Consider the following 24,533-nt stretch of genomic DNA (forward strand, 5'->3'; position numbering starts at 1 on the left):
ATGGAAGAAGCCCAAGTGCCCATCGACCCACGAATGGACTAGCAAATTGTGGTACATGTATACCATGGAATATTATGCAGCCTTAAAGAAAGATGGAGACTTTACCTCTTTTACGTTTACATGGATGGAGCTGGAATATATTCTTCTTGGCAAAGTATCTCAGGAATGGAAAAAAAGTATCCAATGCACTCAGCTCTACTATGAAGCTAAATTATAGCTTTCGCATGAAGGCTATAACCCAATTATAGCACAAGACTATAAGGAAAGGGCCAAGGAAGCAGAAGGGAGGTGGGAGGTTAGAATGGAGGGAAGGTAACGGGTGGGGCCACACCTACGGTGCATCTTAGAATGGGTACAGGTGAAGGCAGAATACAAATGTCTGCATACAATAACTAAGAAAATGCCATGAAGGCTACGTTGAATTGTTTGATGAGAATATTTCAGATTGTATATGAAAGCCGCACATTGTACCCCTTGATTGCACTAATGTACACAGCTGTGATTTAACAATAAAAAAAAGAAAATTAACATGTTGAGTTAAACACTGTTTCTACTTTTGGTAAAATTTTTATAGTCATTTCTGCACCTGCATATAATTTTTTCTTTTTAAAAAGCAAATAGGTTCCTGCCATGCATACTGTATTCTTACCAACATTTTAGAGTCAACACTATGTCATCTTTCTATGTTTATAATAGGTATTTATCTATCTCACTATTTACAGAAGTACCATTATTTAGCCAATTCTGTATTATACCACTGGGCATATAGTTTGTTTTCAGTTTTACTATTACAAACAATGCTTCTATGGACATCTTTAGTCTACATTTCTGAGAAAAGAATTTTAGAGATAAAAGGTAGGTGTCCCTAAAGGATCCTATACAAAAGATAGGTATATTTTAAAGGTTTTTGTTTCTGAATGCCCAATTCTATTCAGTTCAATGCAACTGAAATGTAGCAAAGGCTTCATAAGAGTCTGAAAGTCTACCAGTAACACATGAGAGTATTTATTTTCTTCTACACTAACACTGGATATTATTCTTTTAGAAAACAAAAAACATTGCTAATTATTGGGGGGAAAGCTATTTCACTCTGTTTTTGCCTTTCTTTTGTTACTAGTAATGTTGAACTTTTTTTCATGTTTCTTGACTATTTACATATGTTCTTTCTTTTTTATATTGTCTGTTAAAATCTTTGCTCATTTACTTTTCGGGTACACAGTTTTAGAGGAGGCTGGGCACTTTCATAAAATAAAAATAAATCAGGCTGGGTGCAGTGACTCATGTCTGTAATCCTAGCACTCTGGGAGGCCCAGTCAGGAGTATCTCCGGAGCTCAGGAGTTTGAGACCATCCTGAGCAAAAAACAAGACCTCCAAGTCTATTAAAAATAGAAAAACTAGCTGGCATTGTGGGAGGTGCCTGCAATTCCAGCTACTTGGGAGGCTGAGACAAAAGGATCACTTGAGCCTAAGAGTTTAAGGTACTGTGAGCGGTGAGGGCATGGGGCAGCAGAGTAAGATTCTGCCTCGAAAATAAATAAATAAATAATTAAAATTAAATTAAATACAAAACAAATTAAACAAATTAAAATTGTGGTTTAAAATGTTAATAAAAATTATTATTTTTATATGTCTATATCAATGTTAACATCTGTGCTTCAGATTTTTGAAGATTTCATGCCCAACTCTGCTCCTACAATAATTAGATAATGATGGAATCTATGACCTGCCGGAGCTACCCAGACATCAAATAAAGGTCTTTTGAACACCAGAAAAATGTCAATAAGACTCGCCTAAGCCCAAGAGCTGGAGGTTCTTGTGAGCTGTGACGCCAGGGCACTCTACCAAGGGCAACAAAATGAGACTCTGTTTCTAAAAAAAAAAAGAATGTGTTTCTCAAGGTCTTGAAAATTAATAAATCAAAAAATAAATACATTGGTTGTATTGGATGTTGGATGATTTTGCTTACCTCTATTTCCACCCAATTATCACTGAAAAAATATTTTTGATGTTTTAGAATAGAGATTTTAAATTGATAGCCAAAAGATGGATTCACTCATAATTTACTTTCTATTCTTTGATCCTGTTTTATTTTTATATAAAATTTACAAGTTATTAATATTATATAGCTACTCATTTTCTTTTCATTTCAATAGGATATAAGATGTACAAAAGGAAAAGATTTAATCTCTTTCAGTCACTGTTGTATTCTCAGTTTCTAAAACCCTGCCTGGCATATAACGTACCCTCAAAAAATATTTATTGAATCAATGCATTCAATAATTATTCTTTGACTCCCCACTGCATTCTAGACACTGTACTGACTAGCTTTGGGAGGTAAATTGCCTTTTGGCCTATGGAGTGTCTTTAAAATATGATACTCATTAAAACCAGATTGAAAACAATGGAAATGTTTGGAAAATAAAATTTACACACTGTACCAGTGTGTGGATTCATTATTCATTCATTCTACAGATACTTTTTTGAGAGTCTGTCTGCTAAGCATTGGGGACATAATAATATTAAAGACAAATTCTGTCCCTGAAGAAATAGTATTCATGATCTATCATGAGAGACAGACATTAAACAACTAATTAATTACATAATTACAATTGTGCTAAGTATGTTGAAGGAGAAATACGGGTACCCATAAGCACTTATGACAGTTCCCTGAGAAAATGATACGGGGATTAGAAGTTACACAAGACAAAAGGAGAGGGAAAGAAAGAATAGTCTCGTCAAAGAAGACAGCTTGTCAGGAAGGATCTCTTACTGTATTGGAAGAATGGGAGGAAGATGACAGCAGAGACCAAAGTGGACAAAGGCCAATACAATACTTATGGGCCATGCAAAGCATGCTTACTTCATTCTATGAAAAGGTGAAGGCTTTTAAACAAAGGATCTGATTTCTATCTTTAACACGTGACTCTGGTTTCTGTGCTAAGAATGATTTGGCTACAGAGACAGCTTACATGTTGCAGTAGTCAAAGTGGTGGCAACAGAAATAGAGATGTGGGGAGGTTTGAGAGGTATTTAGGAGGTTGAAGTGGCAAGAGGGAAGTGTGTGTGAGAGAGAGGAAGACCCCAGGCTTTCTGTCTTGAACATCTCGGTGGATGACGGAATCCTTTTACGGGATGAGGAATGCCAGAGAAGTCCCTGGTTTAAGGTGGAAAAGGATGAGTTCAACGTAATCACTGCAGATCTATTTACATAAATGGCACAGAAATTTCAGAAGCAATGATTACCCTTGCTACTTGGGATGTGCCATGATTTTTATTATCTTTATTTAAGTACATTTCATTGATGTACTTTTTTTTGATTATTATCTTTATTGATGTACAGTTCAACGAATTTTGACAAATGTATATACCTGTGTAACCACTGCCACAGTTAAGATACAGATTTCTTCTATCACCTATGAAAATTCTCTAGCACCAGCTGCTTGGGAGGCTGAGGCAAGAGAATCGCGTAAGCCCAAGAGTTAGAGGTTGCTGTGAGCTGTGTAACATCATGGCACTCTACCGGAGGGCGGTACAGTAAGACTCTGTCTCTACAAAAAAAAAAAAAAAATTCTCTAGCACCTTTTGGCAGTCAATCCCCTCCCTGCTCCAGCCCCAGGCTTTCTGTCATTACAGATTAGTTTGTATTTCCTAGAATTCCATATTAATGGAATTGTACAACATATACAGTACATATACAGCAAATGTGTTCATTTATATCTGGCTTTTTTTTTTTTTTTTGGTAGAGACAGAGTCTCATTTTACCACCCTTGGTAGAGTGTTGTTGTATCACTGCTCACAGCAACCTCCAGCTCTTGGGCTAGGGCGATTCTCTTGCCTCAGCCTCCCAAGCAGCTGGGACTACAGGCTCCCACCACAATGCCCGGCTATTTTTTTGTTGCAGTTTGGCCAAGGCTGGGTTTGAATCCACCACTCTTGGTATATGGGGCCGGCGCCCTACTCACTGAGCCACAGGTGCTGCCCTCTATCTGGCTTCTTTCACTCAGCATATCTGACAGTCACCTATAACTAGGATCAGCAAATTACAGCCTTGGGTGAAATCTGGCCCCCAGACTGGTGAAATACAAAGTGGGAGGAACTCTTCCAGAACACACTATTATAGATTTTCTTTCACTCTAAAGAATTTTACTGGGACAATTGTCAAAATCTGAATACACTCTATTGATTAGAAAATAGTGTTATTAACAATCTCAATTATTTTGATTGTACTGTGACTGAGAAGGAGAATGACCTCATTTGGAGGGAAATACACATTAGGGATGAAAGTATCATGTCTGTAACTATGAAATGACTCAGAAAAATGTGTGTGTGTGAGAGAGAGAGAGAGAGAGAGAGTCTTCTTGCAATTTTTCTACAAGTTTGAAATGACATCAAAATAAAAACAGAAGTAGGGTGATATGAAATCTTACCTTGGAATCTATACACTTGAAACCCTTCCTCTATTATAATAAACGTACACGGTGGCCGGGCACAGTGGCTCACACCTATAATCCCAACACTTTGGAAGGGTGAGGTAGGAGGTGAAGACAGGAATTCAAGAACAACCTGAGCAACATGGGATACCAGTCTCTACAAAAAATATATAACATGACCATACATGGTGACGTTTGTCTATAGTCTCAGCTACTCAGGAAGCTGAAGCAGGAGGATCTCTTGAGCCCAGGAGTTCGAGGCTGCAGTGATCTAAGGTTGGGCCACTGTACTCCAGCCTGGGTAATAGAGAAAGACCCTATCTCTAAAAAACAAACAAACAAATATATATATATATATATATACATACACACATATATACATATGTACATATACACACACACAAAAATGGATATATTGTATAAGAAAATTCACAGCTCTTCTCACTAAGGTCAGAATTAATGTAAATTAAAGAGGATTCATGCTTGTTAACAACACAAAAAGAGAAAGAACAATGCATTATGTGCCTCTTGATGATGAGCACAATATTGTCTCTGAATATTTCCCTCAAACTTTTATCTGATTAAGCCTATCAATTTGCAGGAAAAAAAGAGAATAGAGGAAAATCCAGACTAAGGGAAATTTTAAAATAATAGTCTGTTATCTTCAACAAATCAGTTGCAAAGAAGGGGGAAAAAGGGATATGGGAAAATCTACATATTAAAAGAGAAAAATATGTATTTTTTAAAGGCAAAGCTAAACTGTAGTGTTTAGGGATATGTGTTTGGGTGATAAAAAGACAAGGAATGATTACCAAAAGGTTGAAAAGTGGTTATTATTTCTTGAGGGGGACCTGGGATTGTGTTCGGAATGTACCCACCAAAAGGGTTTAAAGGTGTTTGAGAGGGTTCCTTTCATGGAATGTGTATGGGGTAATTATAGGGTTGTTGGGCATCTAGTGGACAGAGATAAGCAAGAGAGATAGCACTGAAGAAAGCATGAAACTTACACCAAACTTAGTGTAAAACTGGAAGCCTGTGAGGGCAAACACTATTTCATGTGCCTGGTGGCAGCATAAGAACCAGGCAGCACCTGTACTGTTTCCCAGAGTCTTTTTATTGCATACATAACAGAGTATACAATGTTGCAAAGATGTATAGCAGTCAGTAGTTGGTAGTCAGGGTTAAATGAGAGAGGGGAAGATTAGAGCACCCAGGAAAGTTGGGGAAAGGGTAAACAGGGACACAGGGTGATGGAACATCTGAAGAGGACAGATAATGGTACAAGCAGGAGAGAAAGCGGGGAGAGCAAGTGTCATCTCCTCAGGCAGACATCTCAGCTTCTCTAGCCTAAGCTACTAGTTGATGGTTTCAGCTGCCTGCACTGCTGATTTTCCCCATGCAGGGATTTTTCTGAATGTCCTCAAGACATTCCCCTTACTGGGCACCTTCAGAGACTCCTTTCTTCTCAATTAGGAGGAGTAAAGGGGTGGCCTACCTGCAGTCTTTACCCTGGCTGTTGAAGGGCCCGTGGGGTCTCAGCCTATCTATTCCCACATAAGGTATTAGTCAATAGTAATTCATTTCTTTTGTGCTGTTTTGTATATTTTAACAATCAGAAAGATTGTAGGGTTTTCCTCCCTTAGACTACATTAGTGACGTTGGTGTCCCTAAAGAAGCAAGAGAATAAAACTGGTCTCAGGGTTGCCACCTTGAGTTGCCTTTAGGGATCGCAGACTTCTCTGAAATTGCTCAATATGGTTTTAAAAAATTACTGAAATCTTTTCCTCACAGGCAATTTAATTTTTTTTAATTTATAAGAGAAATGCATACACATGCTATAAACACAGTGCAGACGAACATAAAATGGAATATTTCCATTTCTTTTCCCTCATCTTCATCCTCTAATCCCATTCCCTAGGGATGAATTTACCCACTTTTATAAAGTAGATGAAGGCTAAACAGAAGCCTTCACTTACTTTGAAGGTGAAGAATTAAAAGCTAAATAGAAGCCTTCACCTACTTTGTAAAAAAATAAAAATCCTTGCATCTATTTCTTAATTTATACATAATTTATTGACTCCCTACTATAAAAATGAGAAATTCATTGCAATTACATTCTCTCTCCTATCTTCTCCAACTCCTGATTTTTGTTACTTAATTTTGTTTCCTTTTGAGATTCCTTTATATCTAGATATTACACTTCACATTGTTTTGAATTAGCCCTCTCAGAAATGAAGTTGAGGACATTAGTGAGTCCTTCTACATTTCTATTCCCCTTGTCTCTTCCGTATGACTTTTTGGTAATCTATTATTTTTACATTGCTGTAGTGAATAATAAGTAATCTTCCATATGTGACATTTAAGGTTGATTCTAAAAGTTAAAGACTAAAATACTCATTACAACATAGTTGTAAATACAATTTAGGACACAAAAAATCATATGAAGGATTCAAAGGGAAAAATAACCATGTATCTTTACACTTGGTTTGGTTTTTGCCTATTAATCAAGGAAAGTATGTTAACAGCACAGATAAGCCATATGTCAGTTAATATTAAACTTCACATAATTAGTGGTTTCATGCTCCAGATCCAGTCTTCTGTTCATCTTTTTTTTTTGTTCATATCTTTTAACTAGCTCATAGAATGTTGAATTCTAATTTATCTACTTACCTATATATCCATCCACAAGCCAAATGGTTTTATCTTTTTTTTTTTTTTTTAGAGAGACAGGGTCTCAGTTTGTCGCCCTCGGTAGAGTGCGGTGGTATCACAGCTCACAGCAACCTCCAGCTCTTGGGCCAGGGCGATTCTCTTGCCTCAGCCTCTCCAGAAGCTGGGACTACAGGTGCCCACCACAACGCCTGGCTATTTTTTTTGTTGCAGTTTGGCCGGGGCTGGGTTTGAACCCGCCACCCTTGGTATATGGGGCTGGCGCCCTACTCACTGAGCTACAGGCACCGCCCCAAATGGTTTTATCTTTTTTTGGTCCTAGGGTTGGGAGGGTAGGTCATAGACTTGAATATATAATGAAAACTATGGGCATTAACCCAGAAAAATGCACTCAAAAACACAAAATTTTGAATATGGTTTAGAGTTTCACAGACCTCTCTACCTGGACTCCAAAGTAAAAATCTCTGCCTCAAAAAGTGTTTCCCTTTAGGGGAGAGATCTTGTCTTATTCTTGAATGTATTTTCAGCACTTAACTATGATAGCAGTCAGTAAATGTTTGGCTAAATATTAAATGAACTTTGTCATGTTGGATTTTCAAAGTTTACTTTTAAAACAATAGAGTTAAACTTTTATCTTTTTAGTATTTGTTTTGCAGAATCTACTTTGTAGTGTAATGCGGAGATACTTGGCAGTAGCTTTTAAAATTACAATGATACCCATGCTGAGATGTTCATGGATTAAATATATCAAAACATATATTGATGTGTACATATATAGGACATGTACCTATCACATATACGTATATATGTGATTAAGCAAATATAGGGAAATTATTGTAGAATCTAGTAGTGGGTTGTTCACTGCACAATTCTTTCAACTTTTCTAAATGTGAAAAATTTGGAAAAGTGACTTGCTTTGCTCAAGCAGAGGTACATTCCATTTCCAGTTCTTGGAATACACAATAAATCAACCATTCCTTCTGTTTGCAGAGTTCTTGGGAGAATCAGAATAATTCCCACAGAGCACTCTAAACCAACACATAAGGTTTCCTTCGGTAGAAAATAATTTTATGAACATAATCTGGCAATTTACAAAATACGAGGTAGACAGCAGAAAATATAGAATTACTACACTGAGAATGAGACCCAGTCATTTATACGGATTTCGGAAGAGATGCGTACAAAACAGGAGAGGAAAAAAAGTAAGTTTTGTGGTTGTAACGTTACTGGTTTTGTGGTGGTGGGCGGCTCTATTTCAGCCTTCCTCATTAGAACCAGAGGAATACACTAAGCACGTTTATGCTCTCTCCGTTCGTTAGAAGCACGTTACAAGTATAGTACCAGGAGTGGAAGCAGTTACGGAGGGATTATGTGTAGTCAAGATGCTTGGGATCAGACCTGCCAAGATCCGCGCTGTGATATTAGACAATAATGATCTCTGCATCATAGGGCTACTGTAACAGAAAATGGAAGAGCAACAGCCGACCTATTATTATCCAAAACCTAACAAGTCACAATTGTTAAACGAAGAAGAGGCTCGTCTAGTTTTCTCTCAAACCCTTTTCCGTCTCAAATTCTGCGGTCTGAGACAAATACCTAAGCTCTAACCAGAGCCCTCTCGTAACCAGCGGTCACAAGAAAGAAACCCAATACCCGACCTCCCCAAACACACCAGCGCCCGGGCCGCGGTTGGACCCACGCATGCGCAAGCGTGCTCGCACGCCCCAACCTTCTGTGGTGAATGGTCTGTTCCATTCCTGAGGGATGGCGACGGTGGGGGGACCTTAGAAGTCTGGGCCCAGAAGTGCAGGTGTGTTAATGGTATTTCCAGACTTTCACTCTATGATGAACTTGTAATTATTATAGTTCTACCTTGATGACTATGACAGGCTTCTGAAAGACTGAGTTTAAAAACAACACAGTCCGTTCTCCCCCCTCACCTGGAGTGTTTGAGGTGGCCGGCGTGACGCCCAGGTACGGAAGCCTAGAGGGCCCCGCCCACCCCCGCCGCAGTCCCGCCTCCCCCTTCCCCCTCCCCCCCCGCAGTCCGCCGCGCCTAGGGACTGCTCCTCCTCTTCTCCGCCCCGCCGGCCGCGGGCGCGGGGGAAGTCTGCGCTGCCAGCGTGGAAACCGCGGCGGGGCGCGGGAGGCGGAAGTAGTGCCTAGGACAGCCAGGCCACCATCGGACTCCGCCACCCGCCTCAACCATGGACACGTCCCTGGAGAAGGTCCGTACGGGGCGGTAGGGGGCGGCGCAGGGGCCGGGGTACCTTGCCTCCGGGACGACTGTTTCCCGGTCCCGAGCTGCCTTTGTGCCCGGGCGGGGGGCTGGGGGCCAACGGGTCCTGCCTGAAGAGGCCTGGCCTCGAGGGCGTCCGGCCCGGAACGCTGGGGCCTGCTCACGTCACCGGGCCGGGTGTCGTTTCGGGTCCCCGTGAGGCGAGAGAGGCTAGGTTGGTTCTGTCCGGGCCGCGAGGGGTCCTGAGCCCAGTGCGGGGCCAGAGGGACCGACTATGGGCTCTGCCGATGTTGCGCGAGGGGCCAGTCTGAGCTCGGCTGGCCCTTTCGCATGACCGGAGCTAGCAATTGCACCCCAGGTGTTTCGGACCCAACTGCAAACCTGTAGGTGTTCACTGGGGTCTTTACGTTAAGAAAATTGTTAAAGCAGTAATCTTCTAACTTAAGTGTGCGTGGGAATCATTGGAGCTCTGGGTAAAAATTAAGATTTTTTAGCTATCGGGTCAGAACCTCAGGGGGGCGGGACCAGGATCTGCGTGTTTAGCACACCTTCCTTCCCCGTTCTGATCCTGTAGTTTGCGAACACTGGGTAGGGAGGATCTCTGCGAGCCAGGAAGGGGTGGGTGTTCCGCGGAGTGTTAATTTAGTTCCTGGGATAGCAGCTGCTTCACAGCTTCGAGGCTCCCTCTTTCCAGTGGCGAAGAGAGACCCTCATGTCAACTTTCTGGCAACAGTGCCTTTCCCTGGTTTCCCCTCGGGGGAATAGCAACGCCATGTACCTGGCTAGCTGCTCAGGCGTGAGAAATAGATTCTACTTGTCCCGAATTTAGGACTTGTGAGTGAGAACCGATGCTTGGCTTTCTTCATGGATTCCTGTCTTAAGTACCTAACATTCTGCCCCTCCCTCAGAGTCCTCTCCGTTCCAGCTTGGGGTCTGCTTGTCCCATTTGATGGAGATCCAGTTTTTCATATATGTGTAATTCAAGAGCAATGCGAATGTTTTAAGACTGCTACATTTTAATTTTGAATTGGCAGAAATGACATTTCGGTGTTGTTGTTTTTTTTTTCAGCGCAGCAGCTGCTGTAGATTTGTTCATTTGTCACAGGAGAGTTGAAGGCAGTAATTGTAGAAGTTGAGCCAGATGTTTTCTTGTTCACATAATGGTATATCCTACTCCTCAGTTGTTTAACATAAATTGGGTGGGAGATGAAAAGAAAAAGATAATATAGTTTTCTTGTCCCAGCTCCGTGGTGAATGTTACATGTTTTTCTGGATAGGGGTAAAGTCTTTCCAGGCTTCTGATTAGCACAGGGTCTACCTCTGTACTAGTACTTTGAGTTTCAGTTTAGATCAGTGGTTCTCAACCACAGGGCAGTCGTCGTCCCCTCTCTACCCCCACCCCCAACAGTTGGCAATGTCTGGAGATATTTTTTGATTGTCACAATGGGGGGTGGGGAGGTGCTGCTGGTACCTAGTAGGTAGAGGCCAGGGATGCTCCTAAACAGCCTGCATTGCACAGGACAGTCTCTGACGTGTGGCTGAAGATGTCAGTAATGCTGAGGCTGAGAAACTCTGGTCTAGATCATCAAGGGTGTAACACCAATAGTTGAATAAAAAAAAGGATGCTAAAAATGCCCCTCAGGTTATTTCCAATTTCACAAGAAGGTGGGGTGGGCTTTGTGTTAATTCATTTAGAAACCTAAGGAACTGGAATGATCTTTCTACCAGGAATAGCACTTCATAGGCAAATCTGCAAAACAGTGGGTTGGAATCCTTTAAATACTACTTTTCTGGCATTTGATCAGTACATTACAATGGTTGCTCACTAAATGTTAATTGATGATGAAAGATCATAAACAGTCCAGTTAAAGATCCCAAGAGGTATTGAAATTTCAGGGTGCTCAAGGTGGGAGCATTCACAAAAATTGCAGTGATCTTTTAGGAATTCAAACATGTGAGCTGGAAGTTTCTACCTTAGGCCAGTGTGAAAATTCTGAATGTTAAGTTTTTAGAACTAGGGTGCATCTTATTTTTATATTTCCAGAAGTAATAGAGGATCTAACATGTAAAGAACAATTTCTGTTGGTACAAAGTGGGCAGAAAAGAAAAAGCGTTGCTATAATATGAATGATGACTTTTTGTTCTGAAAAATAATTTGAATAAAAGTGAAACCTTGAATTATGTCCATTATTCCTATTTCTTTGAAGAATAGATTATTCTGGATTAAATTCTCCATTTTTAATATAAATTTGAAAGCTATTTGAGCAGTTCTGAATGATCCCATTTAAACTGGTCCTTGCATAATTTATACTAGCTACAGAAACCACAATGTTATTTGATACTCATCCTCTAAAATTTCAAGTAATATCTCTTACTCTAAAATGTGGTATGCTGGCGTCATTTAGTAGAGTCACTCAATTCATTTCTTTTGGTCCAATTATAATTCTTTACTCTTGCTTTTTTTTTTCTTCTGCAGTTTTTGGCCGGGGCTGGGTTTGAACCCGCCACCTCTGGCATATGGGGCCAGTGCCCTACTCCTTTGAGCCACAGGTACCACCCTTTCTTCTTCTTTTTTTTTTTTTTGAGACAGTCTCATTTTGTCACCCTCGGCAGAGTGCTATGGCGTCATAGCTCACAGCAACCTCAAACTCTTTTGGGCTCTAGCAATTCCCTTGCCTCACTCAGCCTTTCCAGTAGCTGGGGATATATATATTTTTGTGTTACAGTTGTCATTGTTGTTTAGCAGACCCACAATGCGTGGATATATATATATTTTTGTTATAGTTGTCCTTGTTGTTTAGCAAGCCCAGGCTGTGTTCGAACCCACCAGCCCTGATGTATGTGGCTGGCGCCCTAACCACTGAGCTACGGGCACCGAGCCCTCTTTCCTTTTCTTTGGGTAATATGTAAACATGCAGACCTATGATGGCAGTCTTTTTTTTTTTTTTTTTTTTTATTGTCTTGATTTGCTTTTCTTTCACAACAGTATTAGTTTTCCTGTGCCTGAAATTTGTGTTGTCTCAAGACATGAGATAGGTTAATTGAGGGGGCACGGAATTCAAATTGGGAGAGTGGGTGTAGCGGGCTCAGTCCCCCAGTACTGCATGTCCAACTTACATGGAACAAGGCCCAGTAGTGTAATCTCACAGTGTTTAGTTGTGTTAATATTCAAGTAAGAAAAATGGCACTATTACTTAGTGAAAATCTTGGTAATACAGTTGTTCAACACACATATACTTTTCAGTGAAAAGCTACTTCTTCAAACTTATAGAGCCGCCAGACGTTTTTCTGATGCTTGAAAAATCTCATTCTTCCTATTTTGTTCAGACAAAATGTACTATAATTTGTTTTGCATTTACTTTAATGTGTAAATGCAAACCTAGAACAGAATTTCTCAGCCTCAGCACTACTGACATTTGAGGCCAGATTGTTCTTTGTTGTGAGTGGTTGTCCTGGGCATCATAGCATGCTTACTTAGAAGCTTACCTGGCCTCCATCCACTAGATGCTAGTAGCACTCCCTCTCCTCCCTTGTGACAACTAAAAATGTCTCCAGATGGAGGTAGTTGTACCTTAGGGGTGGGAGGAATTACCTCTGGTTGGAAATTACTCATTTAGAGAATCTGGAGCTGCACTAACCAATTTGGTAGCTACTAGCCACATTTGGCAGTTTAAATTTAGATTAAAATTAAATTAGATTTTAATAGACTAAGGAGGTACAAGTTGAATTTGTTCTATGTATATATTGGATAGTGGTGAAGTCTGGGCTTTTAGTATACCCATCACCCTTAAATAAAATGTAAAATTCATTTCCTTAGTTGCACTACCCACATTTCAAGGACTCAACAGCCGCATGTGGCTTGTGGCTGTATTACTAGGCAGCACAGATACAGAACATTTCCATCACCAAAGAAGGTTCTACTGGGCTAGCACTGTAGAGCTAGACAATTTATTTTACTTGTTATATCTAATTCTTGTCTCTGAAAGAGGCAACTTTGGCCCACTTTCTAAACTAAATAATTATATCTTAGCTCATTTTTAGTTCTTATACTCATCCTAAGTTTTTTGTTTTTTTCCCCTCTTCTCTTTGGTCCTGATTTTAGAAGATTCTTTATCACCTTATTGTTACGCTAGAACTTTATTTTATTTTTAAGAGGCAGAGTCTCACTTTATTGCCCTCGGTAGAGTGCGATGGCATCACAGCTCACAGCAACCTTCAACTCCTGGGCTTAGGCGATTATCTTGCCTCAGCCTCCCGAGCAGCTGGGACTACAGGCGCCCGCCACAAGGCCTGGCTATTTTTTGTTGCAGTTTGGCTAGAACTTTAAAAGGAGCAGTAGGAACAGCATGGATAGAACATTCCTGGTTGTTACTGATAAGGATTGCCAGTAAGTAGATTTCTGTTCCTGTTCTTAAACAGTAAAGCTCCTAGTAGGCAAGCTTGAAATGACGAGTTTCTGTGTATGCCTTTAGGCATATATCTCCTCAAATGGGAGGACTTCCGTGAGGCAATACTAGGCTGCAATTTTAGTGTTCATTTAAAGCTAATCACTACATCATCATGGTATGAGGCGTTTGGATGCAGGTGCATTTTGGTTATGGCTGTAAATGATTATCTAATGCTGGGTGCCAGGAAAACCTGATGGGACTTAGCTATAGTACTAATAAGGTATGGTCAGAGCTAAGTTTTTTGTTTTTTTCCCCTCTTCTCTTTGGTCCTGATTTTAGAAGATTCTTTATCACCTTATTGTTACGCTAGAACTTTATTTTATTTTTAAGAGACAGAGTCTCACTTTATTGCCCTCGGTAGAGTGCCATGGCATCATAGCTCACAGCAAACTTAAACTGGTCCTGATCCTAATAAGGTATGGCCTTTGTGAGTCTTGATTTATTCAAGATTGCAGAAGATTATGAGTTATCGGTAGGAATTGCTTGAGCTTTATGTCATTGGTTTTCACCCAAAGGAGAAATTTGTTTTGATTTATAATTTTTTCATTATTCAAGGGTCAGCTATGGTCAGAGCCCAGTGCTGAGTATGGAGACATGAGGTGAATAAAACGTGATTCCTCCAGGGGCATACGTTTTTAGACAGATCCTATATAGCAAAGACAGGTAAAAAGTACAAGAATTAAGAAACAAATGAGGAGTGTGGAGAATAAATGGCCAGGAAGAGATTCTTCAGGTCAAATATTTAGTTCAGAATTATGCTTTGCTAGAGTTTAATTGTAAATATAATGTAGATTTTTACTTTATAATATGAATATGCCTTATATTCTTTGGGGTTTTTTGCAGTTTTTGGCTGGGGCCAGGTTTGAACCCACCACCTCTGGTACATGGGGCCGGCACCCTACTCCTTTGAGCCACAGGCACTGCCCATATGCCTTATATTCTTGCTGGTAGAATATAAACGAAGCAATAGGAAAGCCATTTCATCTTTATTTTTCTGGTTTGATCACCTACTAACAAGTCCTACGAAATGCTCCCTTTAAAGATGCTTACCTCACTGAAAGAGTCCTTTCTAGAGACTATATATGGCATGCTTCTCTTTAAGCGATTTACTTTTTGTTCCAGAATAAATGTGTGATTTCAGATAAACTAGTCAAGTTTTTAGAAATAGTCTTCCTGTTATATATTTTTCCATCTGTGCATCCGAAAGCATTTACTCATGATATAATGTCCATATGAATTGACTCGTCAGATGGAGTGGTCTCCAGGAACATTGTTTTTTTGAAACAGAATTGGATCTCTAACACTCCCAGTATCTAAGACAAGTGATTCAAATACCTTTTCCTCCCTCCCCATACTATCTGGGACTGACGTTTGAGCTGGTGTTATTAATTTTACTGTTACTTTTCTTTTCTGCCTCCCTTCTTAAGAAAATTGTAAGGTTAAATACTAATGGTTATATCAGATACAATAGTCACATATTTTCAACTATGATGATTATGATGCTTAAATGAGCCAATAATAAAGTATGTCTTCATGTTCTCACAGACACACTCAAGCATACAGTCCATGGTATTTTGTTGAGGATTTTTGCATCTGTGTTCATTGGTGATGTTGGCCTGTTGTTTTCTTTCTTTGTTGTGTCCTTGTCTGGTTTTGGTATCAGGGTAATCCTGGGTAATGTCTGATTTTCAAGCAGTATTCATTTCTTAGAAGATGGGAAGAAACAAAAGTACCTGGTTCTTAATTAAATACTGTGCTATGGAAATCAGGCAAAACTACTTAGAAATGTAGAAACTGTGACTCCAACAAGGTAAGCTGGATTTGCAAGTCACTGTATCAACTTAGAGAATTCCTGTCCTTTTCTGTCATCATTGACCCATAAGGAACAAGGTAGTGTTCCTGGAGCAGCTGCTGTCGTTTTGTTGGTGTGGCTTCTTGGAGATAAGTAGTAGAAATGCAGTGTTTGAGGCCTTTGTTTAACTAGTGCTGTACACTAGGTCCTGTTTCACCTAAAAGGAAAATAAATGATTCCCTGGAGAGATGAAGTTTGATTGTCACTTTTCAGAATTAACCTTACTTAGAAGGCTGTGAAAGGCAAGAGTAGTTGTTTGTATGTTAGAAATAACAATTTGGAACTTTGTCTTGTTGCTTTGGTAGGTTTGATCAGTTGGTTTTGTTTTTTTGTTTGTTTTTGAGACAAGGTCTCTCTGTTGCCAGGGATAGAATGCAGTGGTGTAGTCATGGCTCATTGTCACCTCAGACTCCTGAGTTCAATCTATCTTCCTCCCTCAGTCTTTGGAGTAGCTGGGAGTATAGGTTTGTCACAACAACCAGGTCATTTTTTATGGAGACAGGGTCTTGTTCTTGGCTCAGGCTGATCTCAAACTCCTGGTCTCAAGCAATCCACCGGTCTTGGCTTCCCTGAGTTCTAAAATTACAGGTGTGAGCCACCAGCCCCGCCATATTTTCGTTTTTTAAAAACTGCTGGTCATGATTTGCTAAACCAGTGGTTCTCAACCTTCCTAAGGCCGCGGCCCTGTAATATAGTTCCTGTGCGTCGCGACCCACAGGTTGAGAACCGCTGGTTTAGCAGATCATGACCAGCAGTTTTTAAAAAACGAAAATATGGCTGGGCATGATGGCACACAAATATAATTCTAGCACTTTGGGAGGTCTGGAAGGAAGAGCCCTTGAGACCAGGAATTCAAGACCAGCCTGAACAACATAGCAAGACCATGTCACTACAAAAAAAAAAATAGCTGAGTGTGGCGCTCATGTCTGTAGTCTCTGCTACTCAGGAGGCTGAGGTAGGAGGGTCGGTCGCTTGAGCTCAGGAATTTGAATTTGCTGTGAGGTTTAGTCACTCTAGCCTTGATAACAGAGTGAGACCCCATCTCTTTAAAAAAAGAAAGAAAATGAAAATACAGTGTATCACCTCTACTTCCACAGATGTGTATAATTATCACGTCTCATTAAAGAATGAAATAGGACAAGATAGAATGTATTCCAAATAATAGTGACAGGAATTGTACCAGTGCTACCAGATACTGAGCTGACACAAATATAATTCTAAGCAAAAGCAAAAATAAGTAATTTCTGGGTGGCACCTGTGGCTCAGTGGGTAGGGCGCTGGCCCCATATACTGAGTGTGGTGGGCACCTGTGGTCCCAGCTACTCGGGAGGCTGAGACAACAGAATTGCCCAAGCCCAAGAGCTGGAGGTTGCTGTGAGCTGTGATGTTACGGCACTCTACCCAGGGTAACAAAGTAAGACTCTGTCTCTTAAAAAAATAATAATAAAAAAAAATAAGTAATTTCTAAATTAATCTATACAGCCTTATTCCAAATAATTTTTTAGGTTTTTAGTAGCCTTTTTGAAAAATTGAGAATTGCCCCCTGATCACCTTTACTGCTTTACCTTGCATACGACACTTTTGCTTCCAACATTTAAATTGTGAGAACTTTAAGTAATTTTAACATTATGTGTGTAATGTTTCTCATTGTGATAGTGGCAGAGTATTTTAATATCTCATATTGACAGAGTTGAATCATCTCATATAAAATTTTTGGAAAAAAATGCTCATACAGGGATATCAGTGAATCAATGAATTGCCTTTTAAAGTCTCAGGAGTTGAACCATGCTCCTTGGGAACCTTGAAATTAAGTCATACCACACATGCAGCTGTGTTAGATATAGTTGTAGCAAAAATATTGAACCCACTTCATTATACAGTAGAATTAATCATAGCTGAAATCTAATTTATAAATTTGTAGCCTAATGAGAGACGTATCTGTTTCTAAAATCTCATTCTTAGCAATAGGTATCAGTTTGTAATCAGGAAATCTCATTCTCAGCAATAGGTTATCAGTTTGTAATCAGGAAATACATTTATGAACACAAATGTATGTACACAATTTGAGGGTTGGGGGAAGAGGAGAAAAAATTTCCCTGGTCTGCAAGGTAAGTTTATTGTCATCTAGTAATAGTTGAGACTATTGTTGAGTAGAAATTTTCTCTGTAGGGAGAGTCACTTTTTTTCTAGTTGAAAATATCAAGGATAATCCTTAAAATGAAATCTTACTTCTAATTATGACTTTTGAGTACAGAGTTTTTCCATGGTGTGAGTTGCTTTCTTTACTTATTTGATAAAATTGAGAGGCAATATTGCCTAGTGGTTAAGAGTCCTGGTTCTAGAGTAGTAAAGATGTTTAAATTCTGGGTATAGGCCAGGCATCCTCAAACTTTTAAACAGGGGGCCAATTCACTGTTCCTCAGACCGTTGGAGGGCCGGACTATAGTTTAAAAAAAAAAAAAAAACTACGAACAAATTCCTATGCACACTGCACATATATCTTATTTTGAAGTAAAAAAAAACAAAATGGGAACAAATACAATCACACCTCCTCCTGTGGCCCGCGGGCCACAGTTTGAGGACGCCTGGTAGGCTGTGCCCAGTAGCTGATGCCTTTAATCCTAGCACTTTGGAAGGCAAGACTGGGAGTTCAAGAAATGCCTGGGCAATAATGAAATTTCATCTCTACAAAAAAAAAAAAATTAGCTGACTTTGGTTGTGTGTGCTTAGAGTCTCAGCTATTTGAGAGGCTGAGGCAAGAAGATTTCTTGAGCTCAGGAGTTTGAGGTTGCATGAGTTGCATCAAGCTATCATGATGCCACTGCACTGGAGCCTAGTAAACAGAGGCTCTGTGCCCCCTCAAAAAAAAAAAAATCAGCCAGGTGTGGTGGTGTGTTTCTGTAGTCCTAGCTATTCAGGAGACTGAGGATTGCTGGAACCCACAGATTTAAGGATTCAACCTAGCCTGGGCTACAGAGTGAGACCCTGTCCCCAAAAACAAAAATACAAAACAAATTTTGGGTCTAAGTTATATTAACTGTGATTTGGGGTGAGTAAGGAAGTAATACGTGTAAAGGGGTTAATTGGCATAATGCCTGATAAGTAAGAAACTCAGTAAGTATTAGTAATTATTAAAGATCATAAATCTTATTGAATAGTTACTCTGTGCCAGACCTTATGTTAGGTGCTAAGGGATATAGAAATTAGGGCTGGATGTGGTGGTTCATGCCTGTAATCTCAGCTCTTTGGGAGGTAAAGGTGGGAGGATCCCTTGAGGCCAGGAGCTCAAGACTAACCTTGGCAATGTAGCAAGACCTGATCTCCACAAAATACTTTTTTTTGGCGTGGTTACGTTTTGAGTAATTTAATGTTTAAGACATGTCACATCAGCTACAACTGGTCAAGTTACATTTAAGGATAACAGTTTTATATGAAGTATACAAGTTTTGAATAGAAAATTGCTAGAGAAAGTTCAAGGGGTTGTGGCTGGCAGAGTGTAAAAACCTCTCTCAAAAGGGAGGATGGAATACAAAAAGGCAAAATATGGACTTTAACTGACCGTGAGACTGTAGGTAAGGTTTTATTACCACCTAGCCTTTACACTGAAAGCTACAACTTGGAAGGAAGTCTTACAAAATCCTGAGGAACTGTCACTTAAAAAGATGTTTTAAAAGGATGTAAACATTATCCTCAATATATGGCAACAACAACAAAAGCCTATCGGTCATCTGTTACACAAAATATTTTTTAAAATTTAGCTAGGCTTGGTGATGCACATCTGTAGCCCCAGCTGCTTAGGAGAATCGTTTGAGCGTAGAAGTTCGAGGCTACAGTGCGCTATGGTCACACTAGCCTGGGTGACAGAGCAAGACTCTGTCTCTTCCAAAAAAAAAAACAAGATTAAAAAGAAAGGAAAATGTATATTTTAAGTCTGCCAAAATCTTTAAATTTTGATTTCCTTTACATTTTTATGAGAACTAGATGTACACATGGCACTAAAATTCAGAAGGAACACAGGCGTATGAACTGAAAAGACTTCCTCTGACCCTCCCTGCATCCATCCTCCCAGCTCCCTTCTCTGGAGGCAGTCACTGTTCCCAGCTTGTGTAGTTTTCCAGTGTAGCTACACAAGTATAGAAGCACTTGCTGTTCCATGTGTGTACTAATTTCCTGTGGCGTCTGTAACACATTAGTACAACCAGAGTAGCTTAAAACGGCCAGGGGTTTGAAATCAGTATCACTGGCCTGAAATTACAGTGTTGGGTCCAACTCTTTCCAGAGCCTCTAGGGAGAGTTCCTTCCTTGCATGGTCCAGCCCGTGGTGTCTGCCAGTGTTCATTAGTTTGTGTTTGCATGACTCCAGTTTTTCAAAGCCAGCATCTTCAGAACTGTGGTCTGTCTTCTGGCTGCCTTGTGTGTGAGTCTCCTGCCCTTTTCTCTCATTCATGTGATTACATTTAGGGCTCACCTGGATAATTCAGAGTAATTCACCATCTCAAGGGCCTTAATTTAATCACATGTGCAAAGACTTTGTCATGTACAGTAACACAGGTTCTAGTGATTAGGATGTGACTTTGGGAGGGGAGTGCATTTTTCACTCTACTACAACAGTAAAACAAATACCATACTGCATACACTTCTCTGGAACTTGCTTCTGATAGTGAAAAGTTAGAATAACCTAAGGCTATATTAATTCAGGACTAGCTAAATTAACTATGGTACTGGGCGGCGCCTGTGGCTCAGTGAGTAGGGCGCCGGCCCCATATGCCGAGGGTGGCGTGCTCAAACCCAGCCCCGGCCAAACTGCAACAACAAAAAAAAATAGCCGGGAGTTGTGGTGAGCGCCTGTAGTCCCAGCTGCTCAGGAGGCTGAGGCAAGAGAATCGCGTAAGCCCAAGAGTTAGAGGTTGCTGTGAGCCGTGTGACGCCATGGCACTCTACCTGAGGGCGGTACAGTGAGACTCTGTCTCTACAAAAAAAAAAAAGAATGAAGTGGGGTAGACTTAAAGACATGCATTGATAACTTAACTATATTATCAATTGTAGTAGAAAGTAGTATATATTTTTCTGTTATACTTTTATATTGTTTGAAGTTTTAGAATCATGCATGTACTTTATAAACCATGCATTTTATAATCTAGAAGAAAGTGGATGTGCATTTAATTTTTCTGGATGAATTATGTTGTAGAGGTAATAGAGGCTTATTAAAATTTAACCTTTTTCTGGTTTGTTTCCCAGATAGCAGATCCTACATTAGCTGAAATGGGAAAAAACTTGAAGGAGGCAATGAAGATGCTAGAGGACAGTCAGAGGTGAGCATGTAGGACAAAGGTGGCTTGGGTGAAACACGTTCAACCTGTTAGGAAACTGGTGGCTCTGGTTTCCTTCTGTTAAAGATACCTCTTGCCCTAAAATGTCTCACATAGCTTTAGCTGACTTTAAGGTTGTTATTTTTCTTGAGTAGAAGGTGCCTTGTAATTAAAGGATTTTGAAATTGAGGGGAGGGACTTAGAATTTTCAATTCTGTTAAGCGTTTCACGTACTTAATATATTGTTTTGACTCTATAAATACTTACATATTCAGGTCGTATGAGGTACAACTAACAAAAATACAAGTTGTATGAGTAGAAATTTATTTATTTATTTATTTATTTTGAGATAAGAGTCTCACTCTGTTGCTCTGGCTATAGTGCAGTGCATCAGCCTAGCTAACAGCAACCTCAAACTCATGGGTTCAGATGATCCTCCTGCCTCAGCCTCCTAAGTAGCTAGGACTACAGGACCTGACAGAATGCTCAATAACTTTTTTTTGCGGGGGGGAGGGAGGACAGAGAACAGAGTCTCTCTCTGTTGCCCTGGGTAGAGTGCCACAGCAACCTCCATCTCTTGGTCTCAAGCTTCCTCTTTGCCTCAGTCTTCCCAGTAGCTGGCACTACAGGCACCTGCCACAATGCCTAGCTAGTTTTTCTCTTTTGCACTCCCCTCCCAAAGAAGGTAACATCCTAATCACTAGAACCTGTGAGTGTTACTGTACATGACAAAGTCTTTGGACATGGAGTCTAGCTCTTGCTCAGGCTGATCTCAAACTCCTGAATTCTAGCAAACTACCCATTTTTGCCTCCCTGAATGCTAGGATTATAGGCATGAGTCACTAGTCCCATTCTGGTTTTTCTATTTTTTCATAGGGATGGGGTCTCACTCAGGCTGGTCTCAAACTACTGAATTAAGTGATCCTCCTGTCTCAGCCTCTAAAAGTGCTAGGATTATAGTTGTGAGCCACCGTACCTGGCCAGAAGTTTTTTTCATTTTCTTTTCTTTTCCAGAAATTCTAAAGTATATGTAAAACTGGGGACAGGGAAATGTGATAAATGTTTCAAATTTGGTATCAGTCACTTAAAGTTACAGGCAGTATGTTCACATGTTTGCATGTTCAGATGTTAGAAATTTGATATGATAAAACAAAGGAATAACTTTTTTTTCTTTTTTATTAGAAGAACAGAGGAAGCAAATGGAAAGAAGGTCAAATCAGGGGATATTCCAGGACCACTCCAGGGCAGGTGGGTGGCAATAAGGGTTAGTACTTTTAGTGTGTAAATTTTTCTTAAAAGTTTTACTATTGTTGATTTACAATGTTAGTTTTAATAAGGACAAAGCAAATTTAAATAGAGTTATGTGTAGTATAGCATAAGAAAACTCAAACGCCATTTGCTGATTGGTGATGTTGAGCCTACTAATTTCTCTCCCTTTCTCATTCAAAGTTAACACCTGATAACACAAAAGTGATATGTGAATTTATAGCTGAAATATCGGACTTCCTTCATCCTTGAAGCCTGTAATCTTTTTGGCAGATGAATTTTATTGTGAAAGATATTTTAATTTGATAAGATTTATCATTTTGATAATATAGTAACTAAAAGGAAAATGTCAATTTAAAATATTATGGGGAGAGCGATTTATTTTTTGGCAACTGGAACATGTCAAGCTTTTGTGGTTTGAACTAGCAGGGAAAAGGTTGAAAAAATAAGTCACTGACCAAAATTTTAGCGGTCACCTAGAATTAATGTCCTAGCTCAGCTTTCCTGAGACAAACTATTTATTCTTTTATAACCAGGAAACTGAACAAAGGTAAATAGTAAAACTCCCTGAAGTTGTCCTTTGACCTGAATACAAATTGAACAAGGTTGCAAAAGAAAAGCATAGAGGAGCGGTAATAGTGTGCCAGTAAATGTCTCATCTAACACACCCAGACGCTAATATTTTAAAAGTCCCTCCTGTTTGGAGGCAGGAGTGACTTAAAGGTGAATTGCTTGAGCTCAGGAGTTTGAGACCAGCCTGAGCAAGAGCGAGACCTGTCTCTAAAAACAAATAGCCAGGCATTGTGGCGGGTACCTGTAGTCCCAGCTACTCAGGAGGCTGAGGCAAGAGAATCACTTGAGCCCAGGGTTTGGGGTTGCTGTGAGCGATGACATCATAACACTTGACCAAGGGCGTCAAAATGAGACACTGTCTCAAAAAAAAAAAAAAAAAAAAAGTCACTCCTATTTGTAACATAAATGATGCTGATTTGAAGCCATAGAGGTATGAAGTGCTTTCTGCAACTTAATACAGAAAACAAATTCTATATATCTCCTCATCCCTGGCTGAAGGGAACAAAAGGATTTAAGGTTTAGTGTGCTGATTCCACGAAGTTTCCCTAGAAGAGATACTCCTCAAAATATCTGTAATTTTCAGCACAGCACATTAAAGCCACTGATGAGGAGTACTCATGCTTAAAGGTGCTAATACCCAACATTTGAAATTAGTAATGTGCCAGGCACCGCATTCAGGGCTTTACATGCTCTGGTTGCAACCTCACAGTTCTCTAATGTCAGGATTTGGTAAGTTTAAATAGCTTGCTCAAGGAGTCACATGTCTGGAATCCAAGTACGTATCAAGGGCCTCTGCCTGCTTTATCCCTACAGTGTTCAAGGACCAGAGCCCCTTCCACTTGAAGGTCAGCATCTTGGGAAGGATGGTTTTGGGGGCATTGCTTTCACGGTGCTGGTTTTTTGAGAGGAAACTTTTTATTAGTCATAGTCTCATTGATGGAGGGACAGTGTTTTCACATACACAATAGGATTACCTTGCCATTGCTAATTATTACTTCAGCAGTCACATTCTTTTCGTAAGTGTCCACCTCCTCATGTAATAAGCATTTAGAAACATTCAGTGGAAGTAAATCTCTTTATGTTCCAAGCTGATCTCAAATTTCTGAGCTTGGGAAAGAAGTGGTAAAAAATGATGTTTGTGTGATGTGTTTAAGGCTATTAGTGTAAACAGAAGATTCTTATATGGAGGACAACTAGATACACCAGTATATAAAAAAATAAACAATAAGCAAAACTACCTTTTACCAAAGCTAGGGGGATGAGAGAAAAAGTGGGAGAATGGTGGAGATGTGTACTCTTTCCGCCTGTCCCTGAACTCTTTCTGTTCTGCAGTGGACAAGATATGGTGAGCATCCTCCAGCTAGTTCAGAATCTGATGCATGGAGATGAAGATGAGGAACCCCAAAGTGCCCGGTAATGGAGAACTTGGCAGCTTCTCTCTGAAAGTCTGTGATCTTGATTTCAGTAGTGATTACATCCTTGTAGGTAGCTTACTTAAGAAACTACATATCATTAAGAGTTACATATGATATTAAGATGATGTTCCTTTTTTTCTTTTCAGAAAGACTTTTATATGTATGACTTATTTTGTAGAAGCAAAATAAAAATGTTTACTAAAATTAGATCCTGGTTTTGTTTTTGTGTTTTTTTTTTTTTTTTTTTGAGACAAGTCTCACCATGTTACCCTCAGTAGAGTGCTGTAGCGTCACAGCTCACAGCAACCTCAAACTCTTGGGCGTAAGTGA

The 24,533-nt window shown here is 39.9% G+C and overlaps 1 protein-coding gene across 9 annotated transcripts in view; it reads left to right on the forward strand.

The window, feature by feature from the left end:
* Positions 1–9,133: 9,133 nt before the first annotated feature.
* The window catches only part of PDXDC1 (pyridoxal dependent decarboxylase domain containing 1), a 48,627-nt gene continuing 33,227 nt past the window's right edge, over positions 9,134–24,533 (forward strand). Inside the window, exons 1-4 of one of the 9 annotated variants that reach the window (XM_053555243.1) lie at positions 9,134–9,329; positions 20,883–20,952; positions 22,132–22,197; positions 24,121–24,201. In XM_053555243.1, coding sequence (XP_053411218.1) covers positions 20,903–20,952; positions 22,132–22,197; positions 24,121–24,201 — 197 coding nt within the window. In that variant the 5' untranslated portion in view covers positions 9,134–9,329; positions 20,883–20,902. Of the gene's footprint in view, positions 9,330–19,946; positions 20,058–20,878; positions 20,953–22,131; positions 22,198–24,120; positions 24,202–24,533 lie in introns of those variants that run through there. The other 8 variants (XM_053555235.1, XM_053555236.1, XM_053555237.1 and 5 more) reach the window with 8 other exon arrangements.

The sequence above is a fragment of the Nycticebus coucang genome, chromosome 12 (genome assembly GCF_027406575.1).
Source record: "Nycticebus coucang isolate mNycCou1 chromosome 12, mNycCou1.pri, whole genome shotgun sequence".
Classification (NCBI taxonomy): Eukaryota; Metazoa; Chordata; class Mammalia; order Primates; family Lorisidae; genus Nycticebus; species Nycticebus coucang.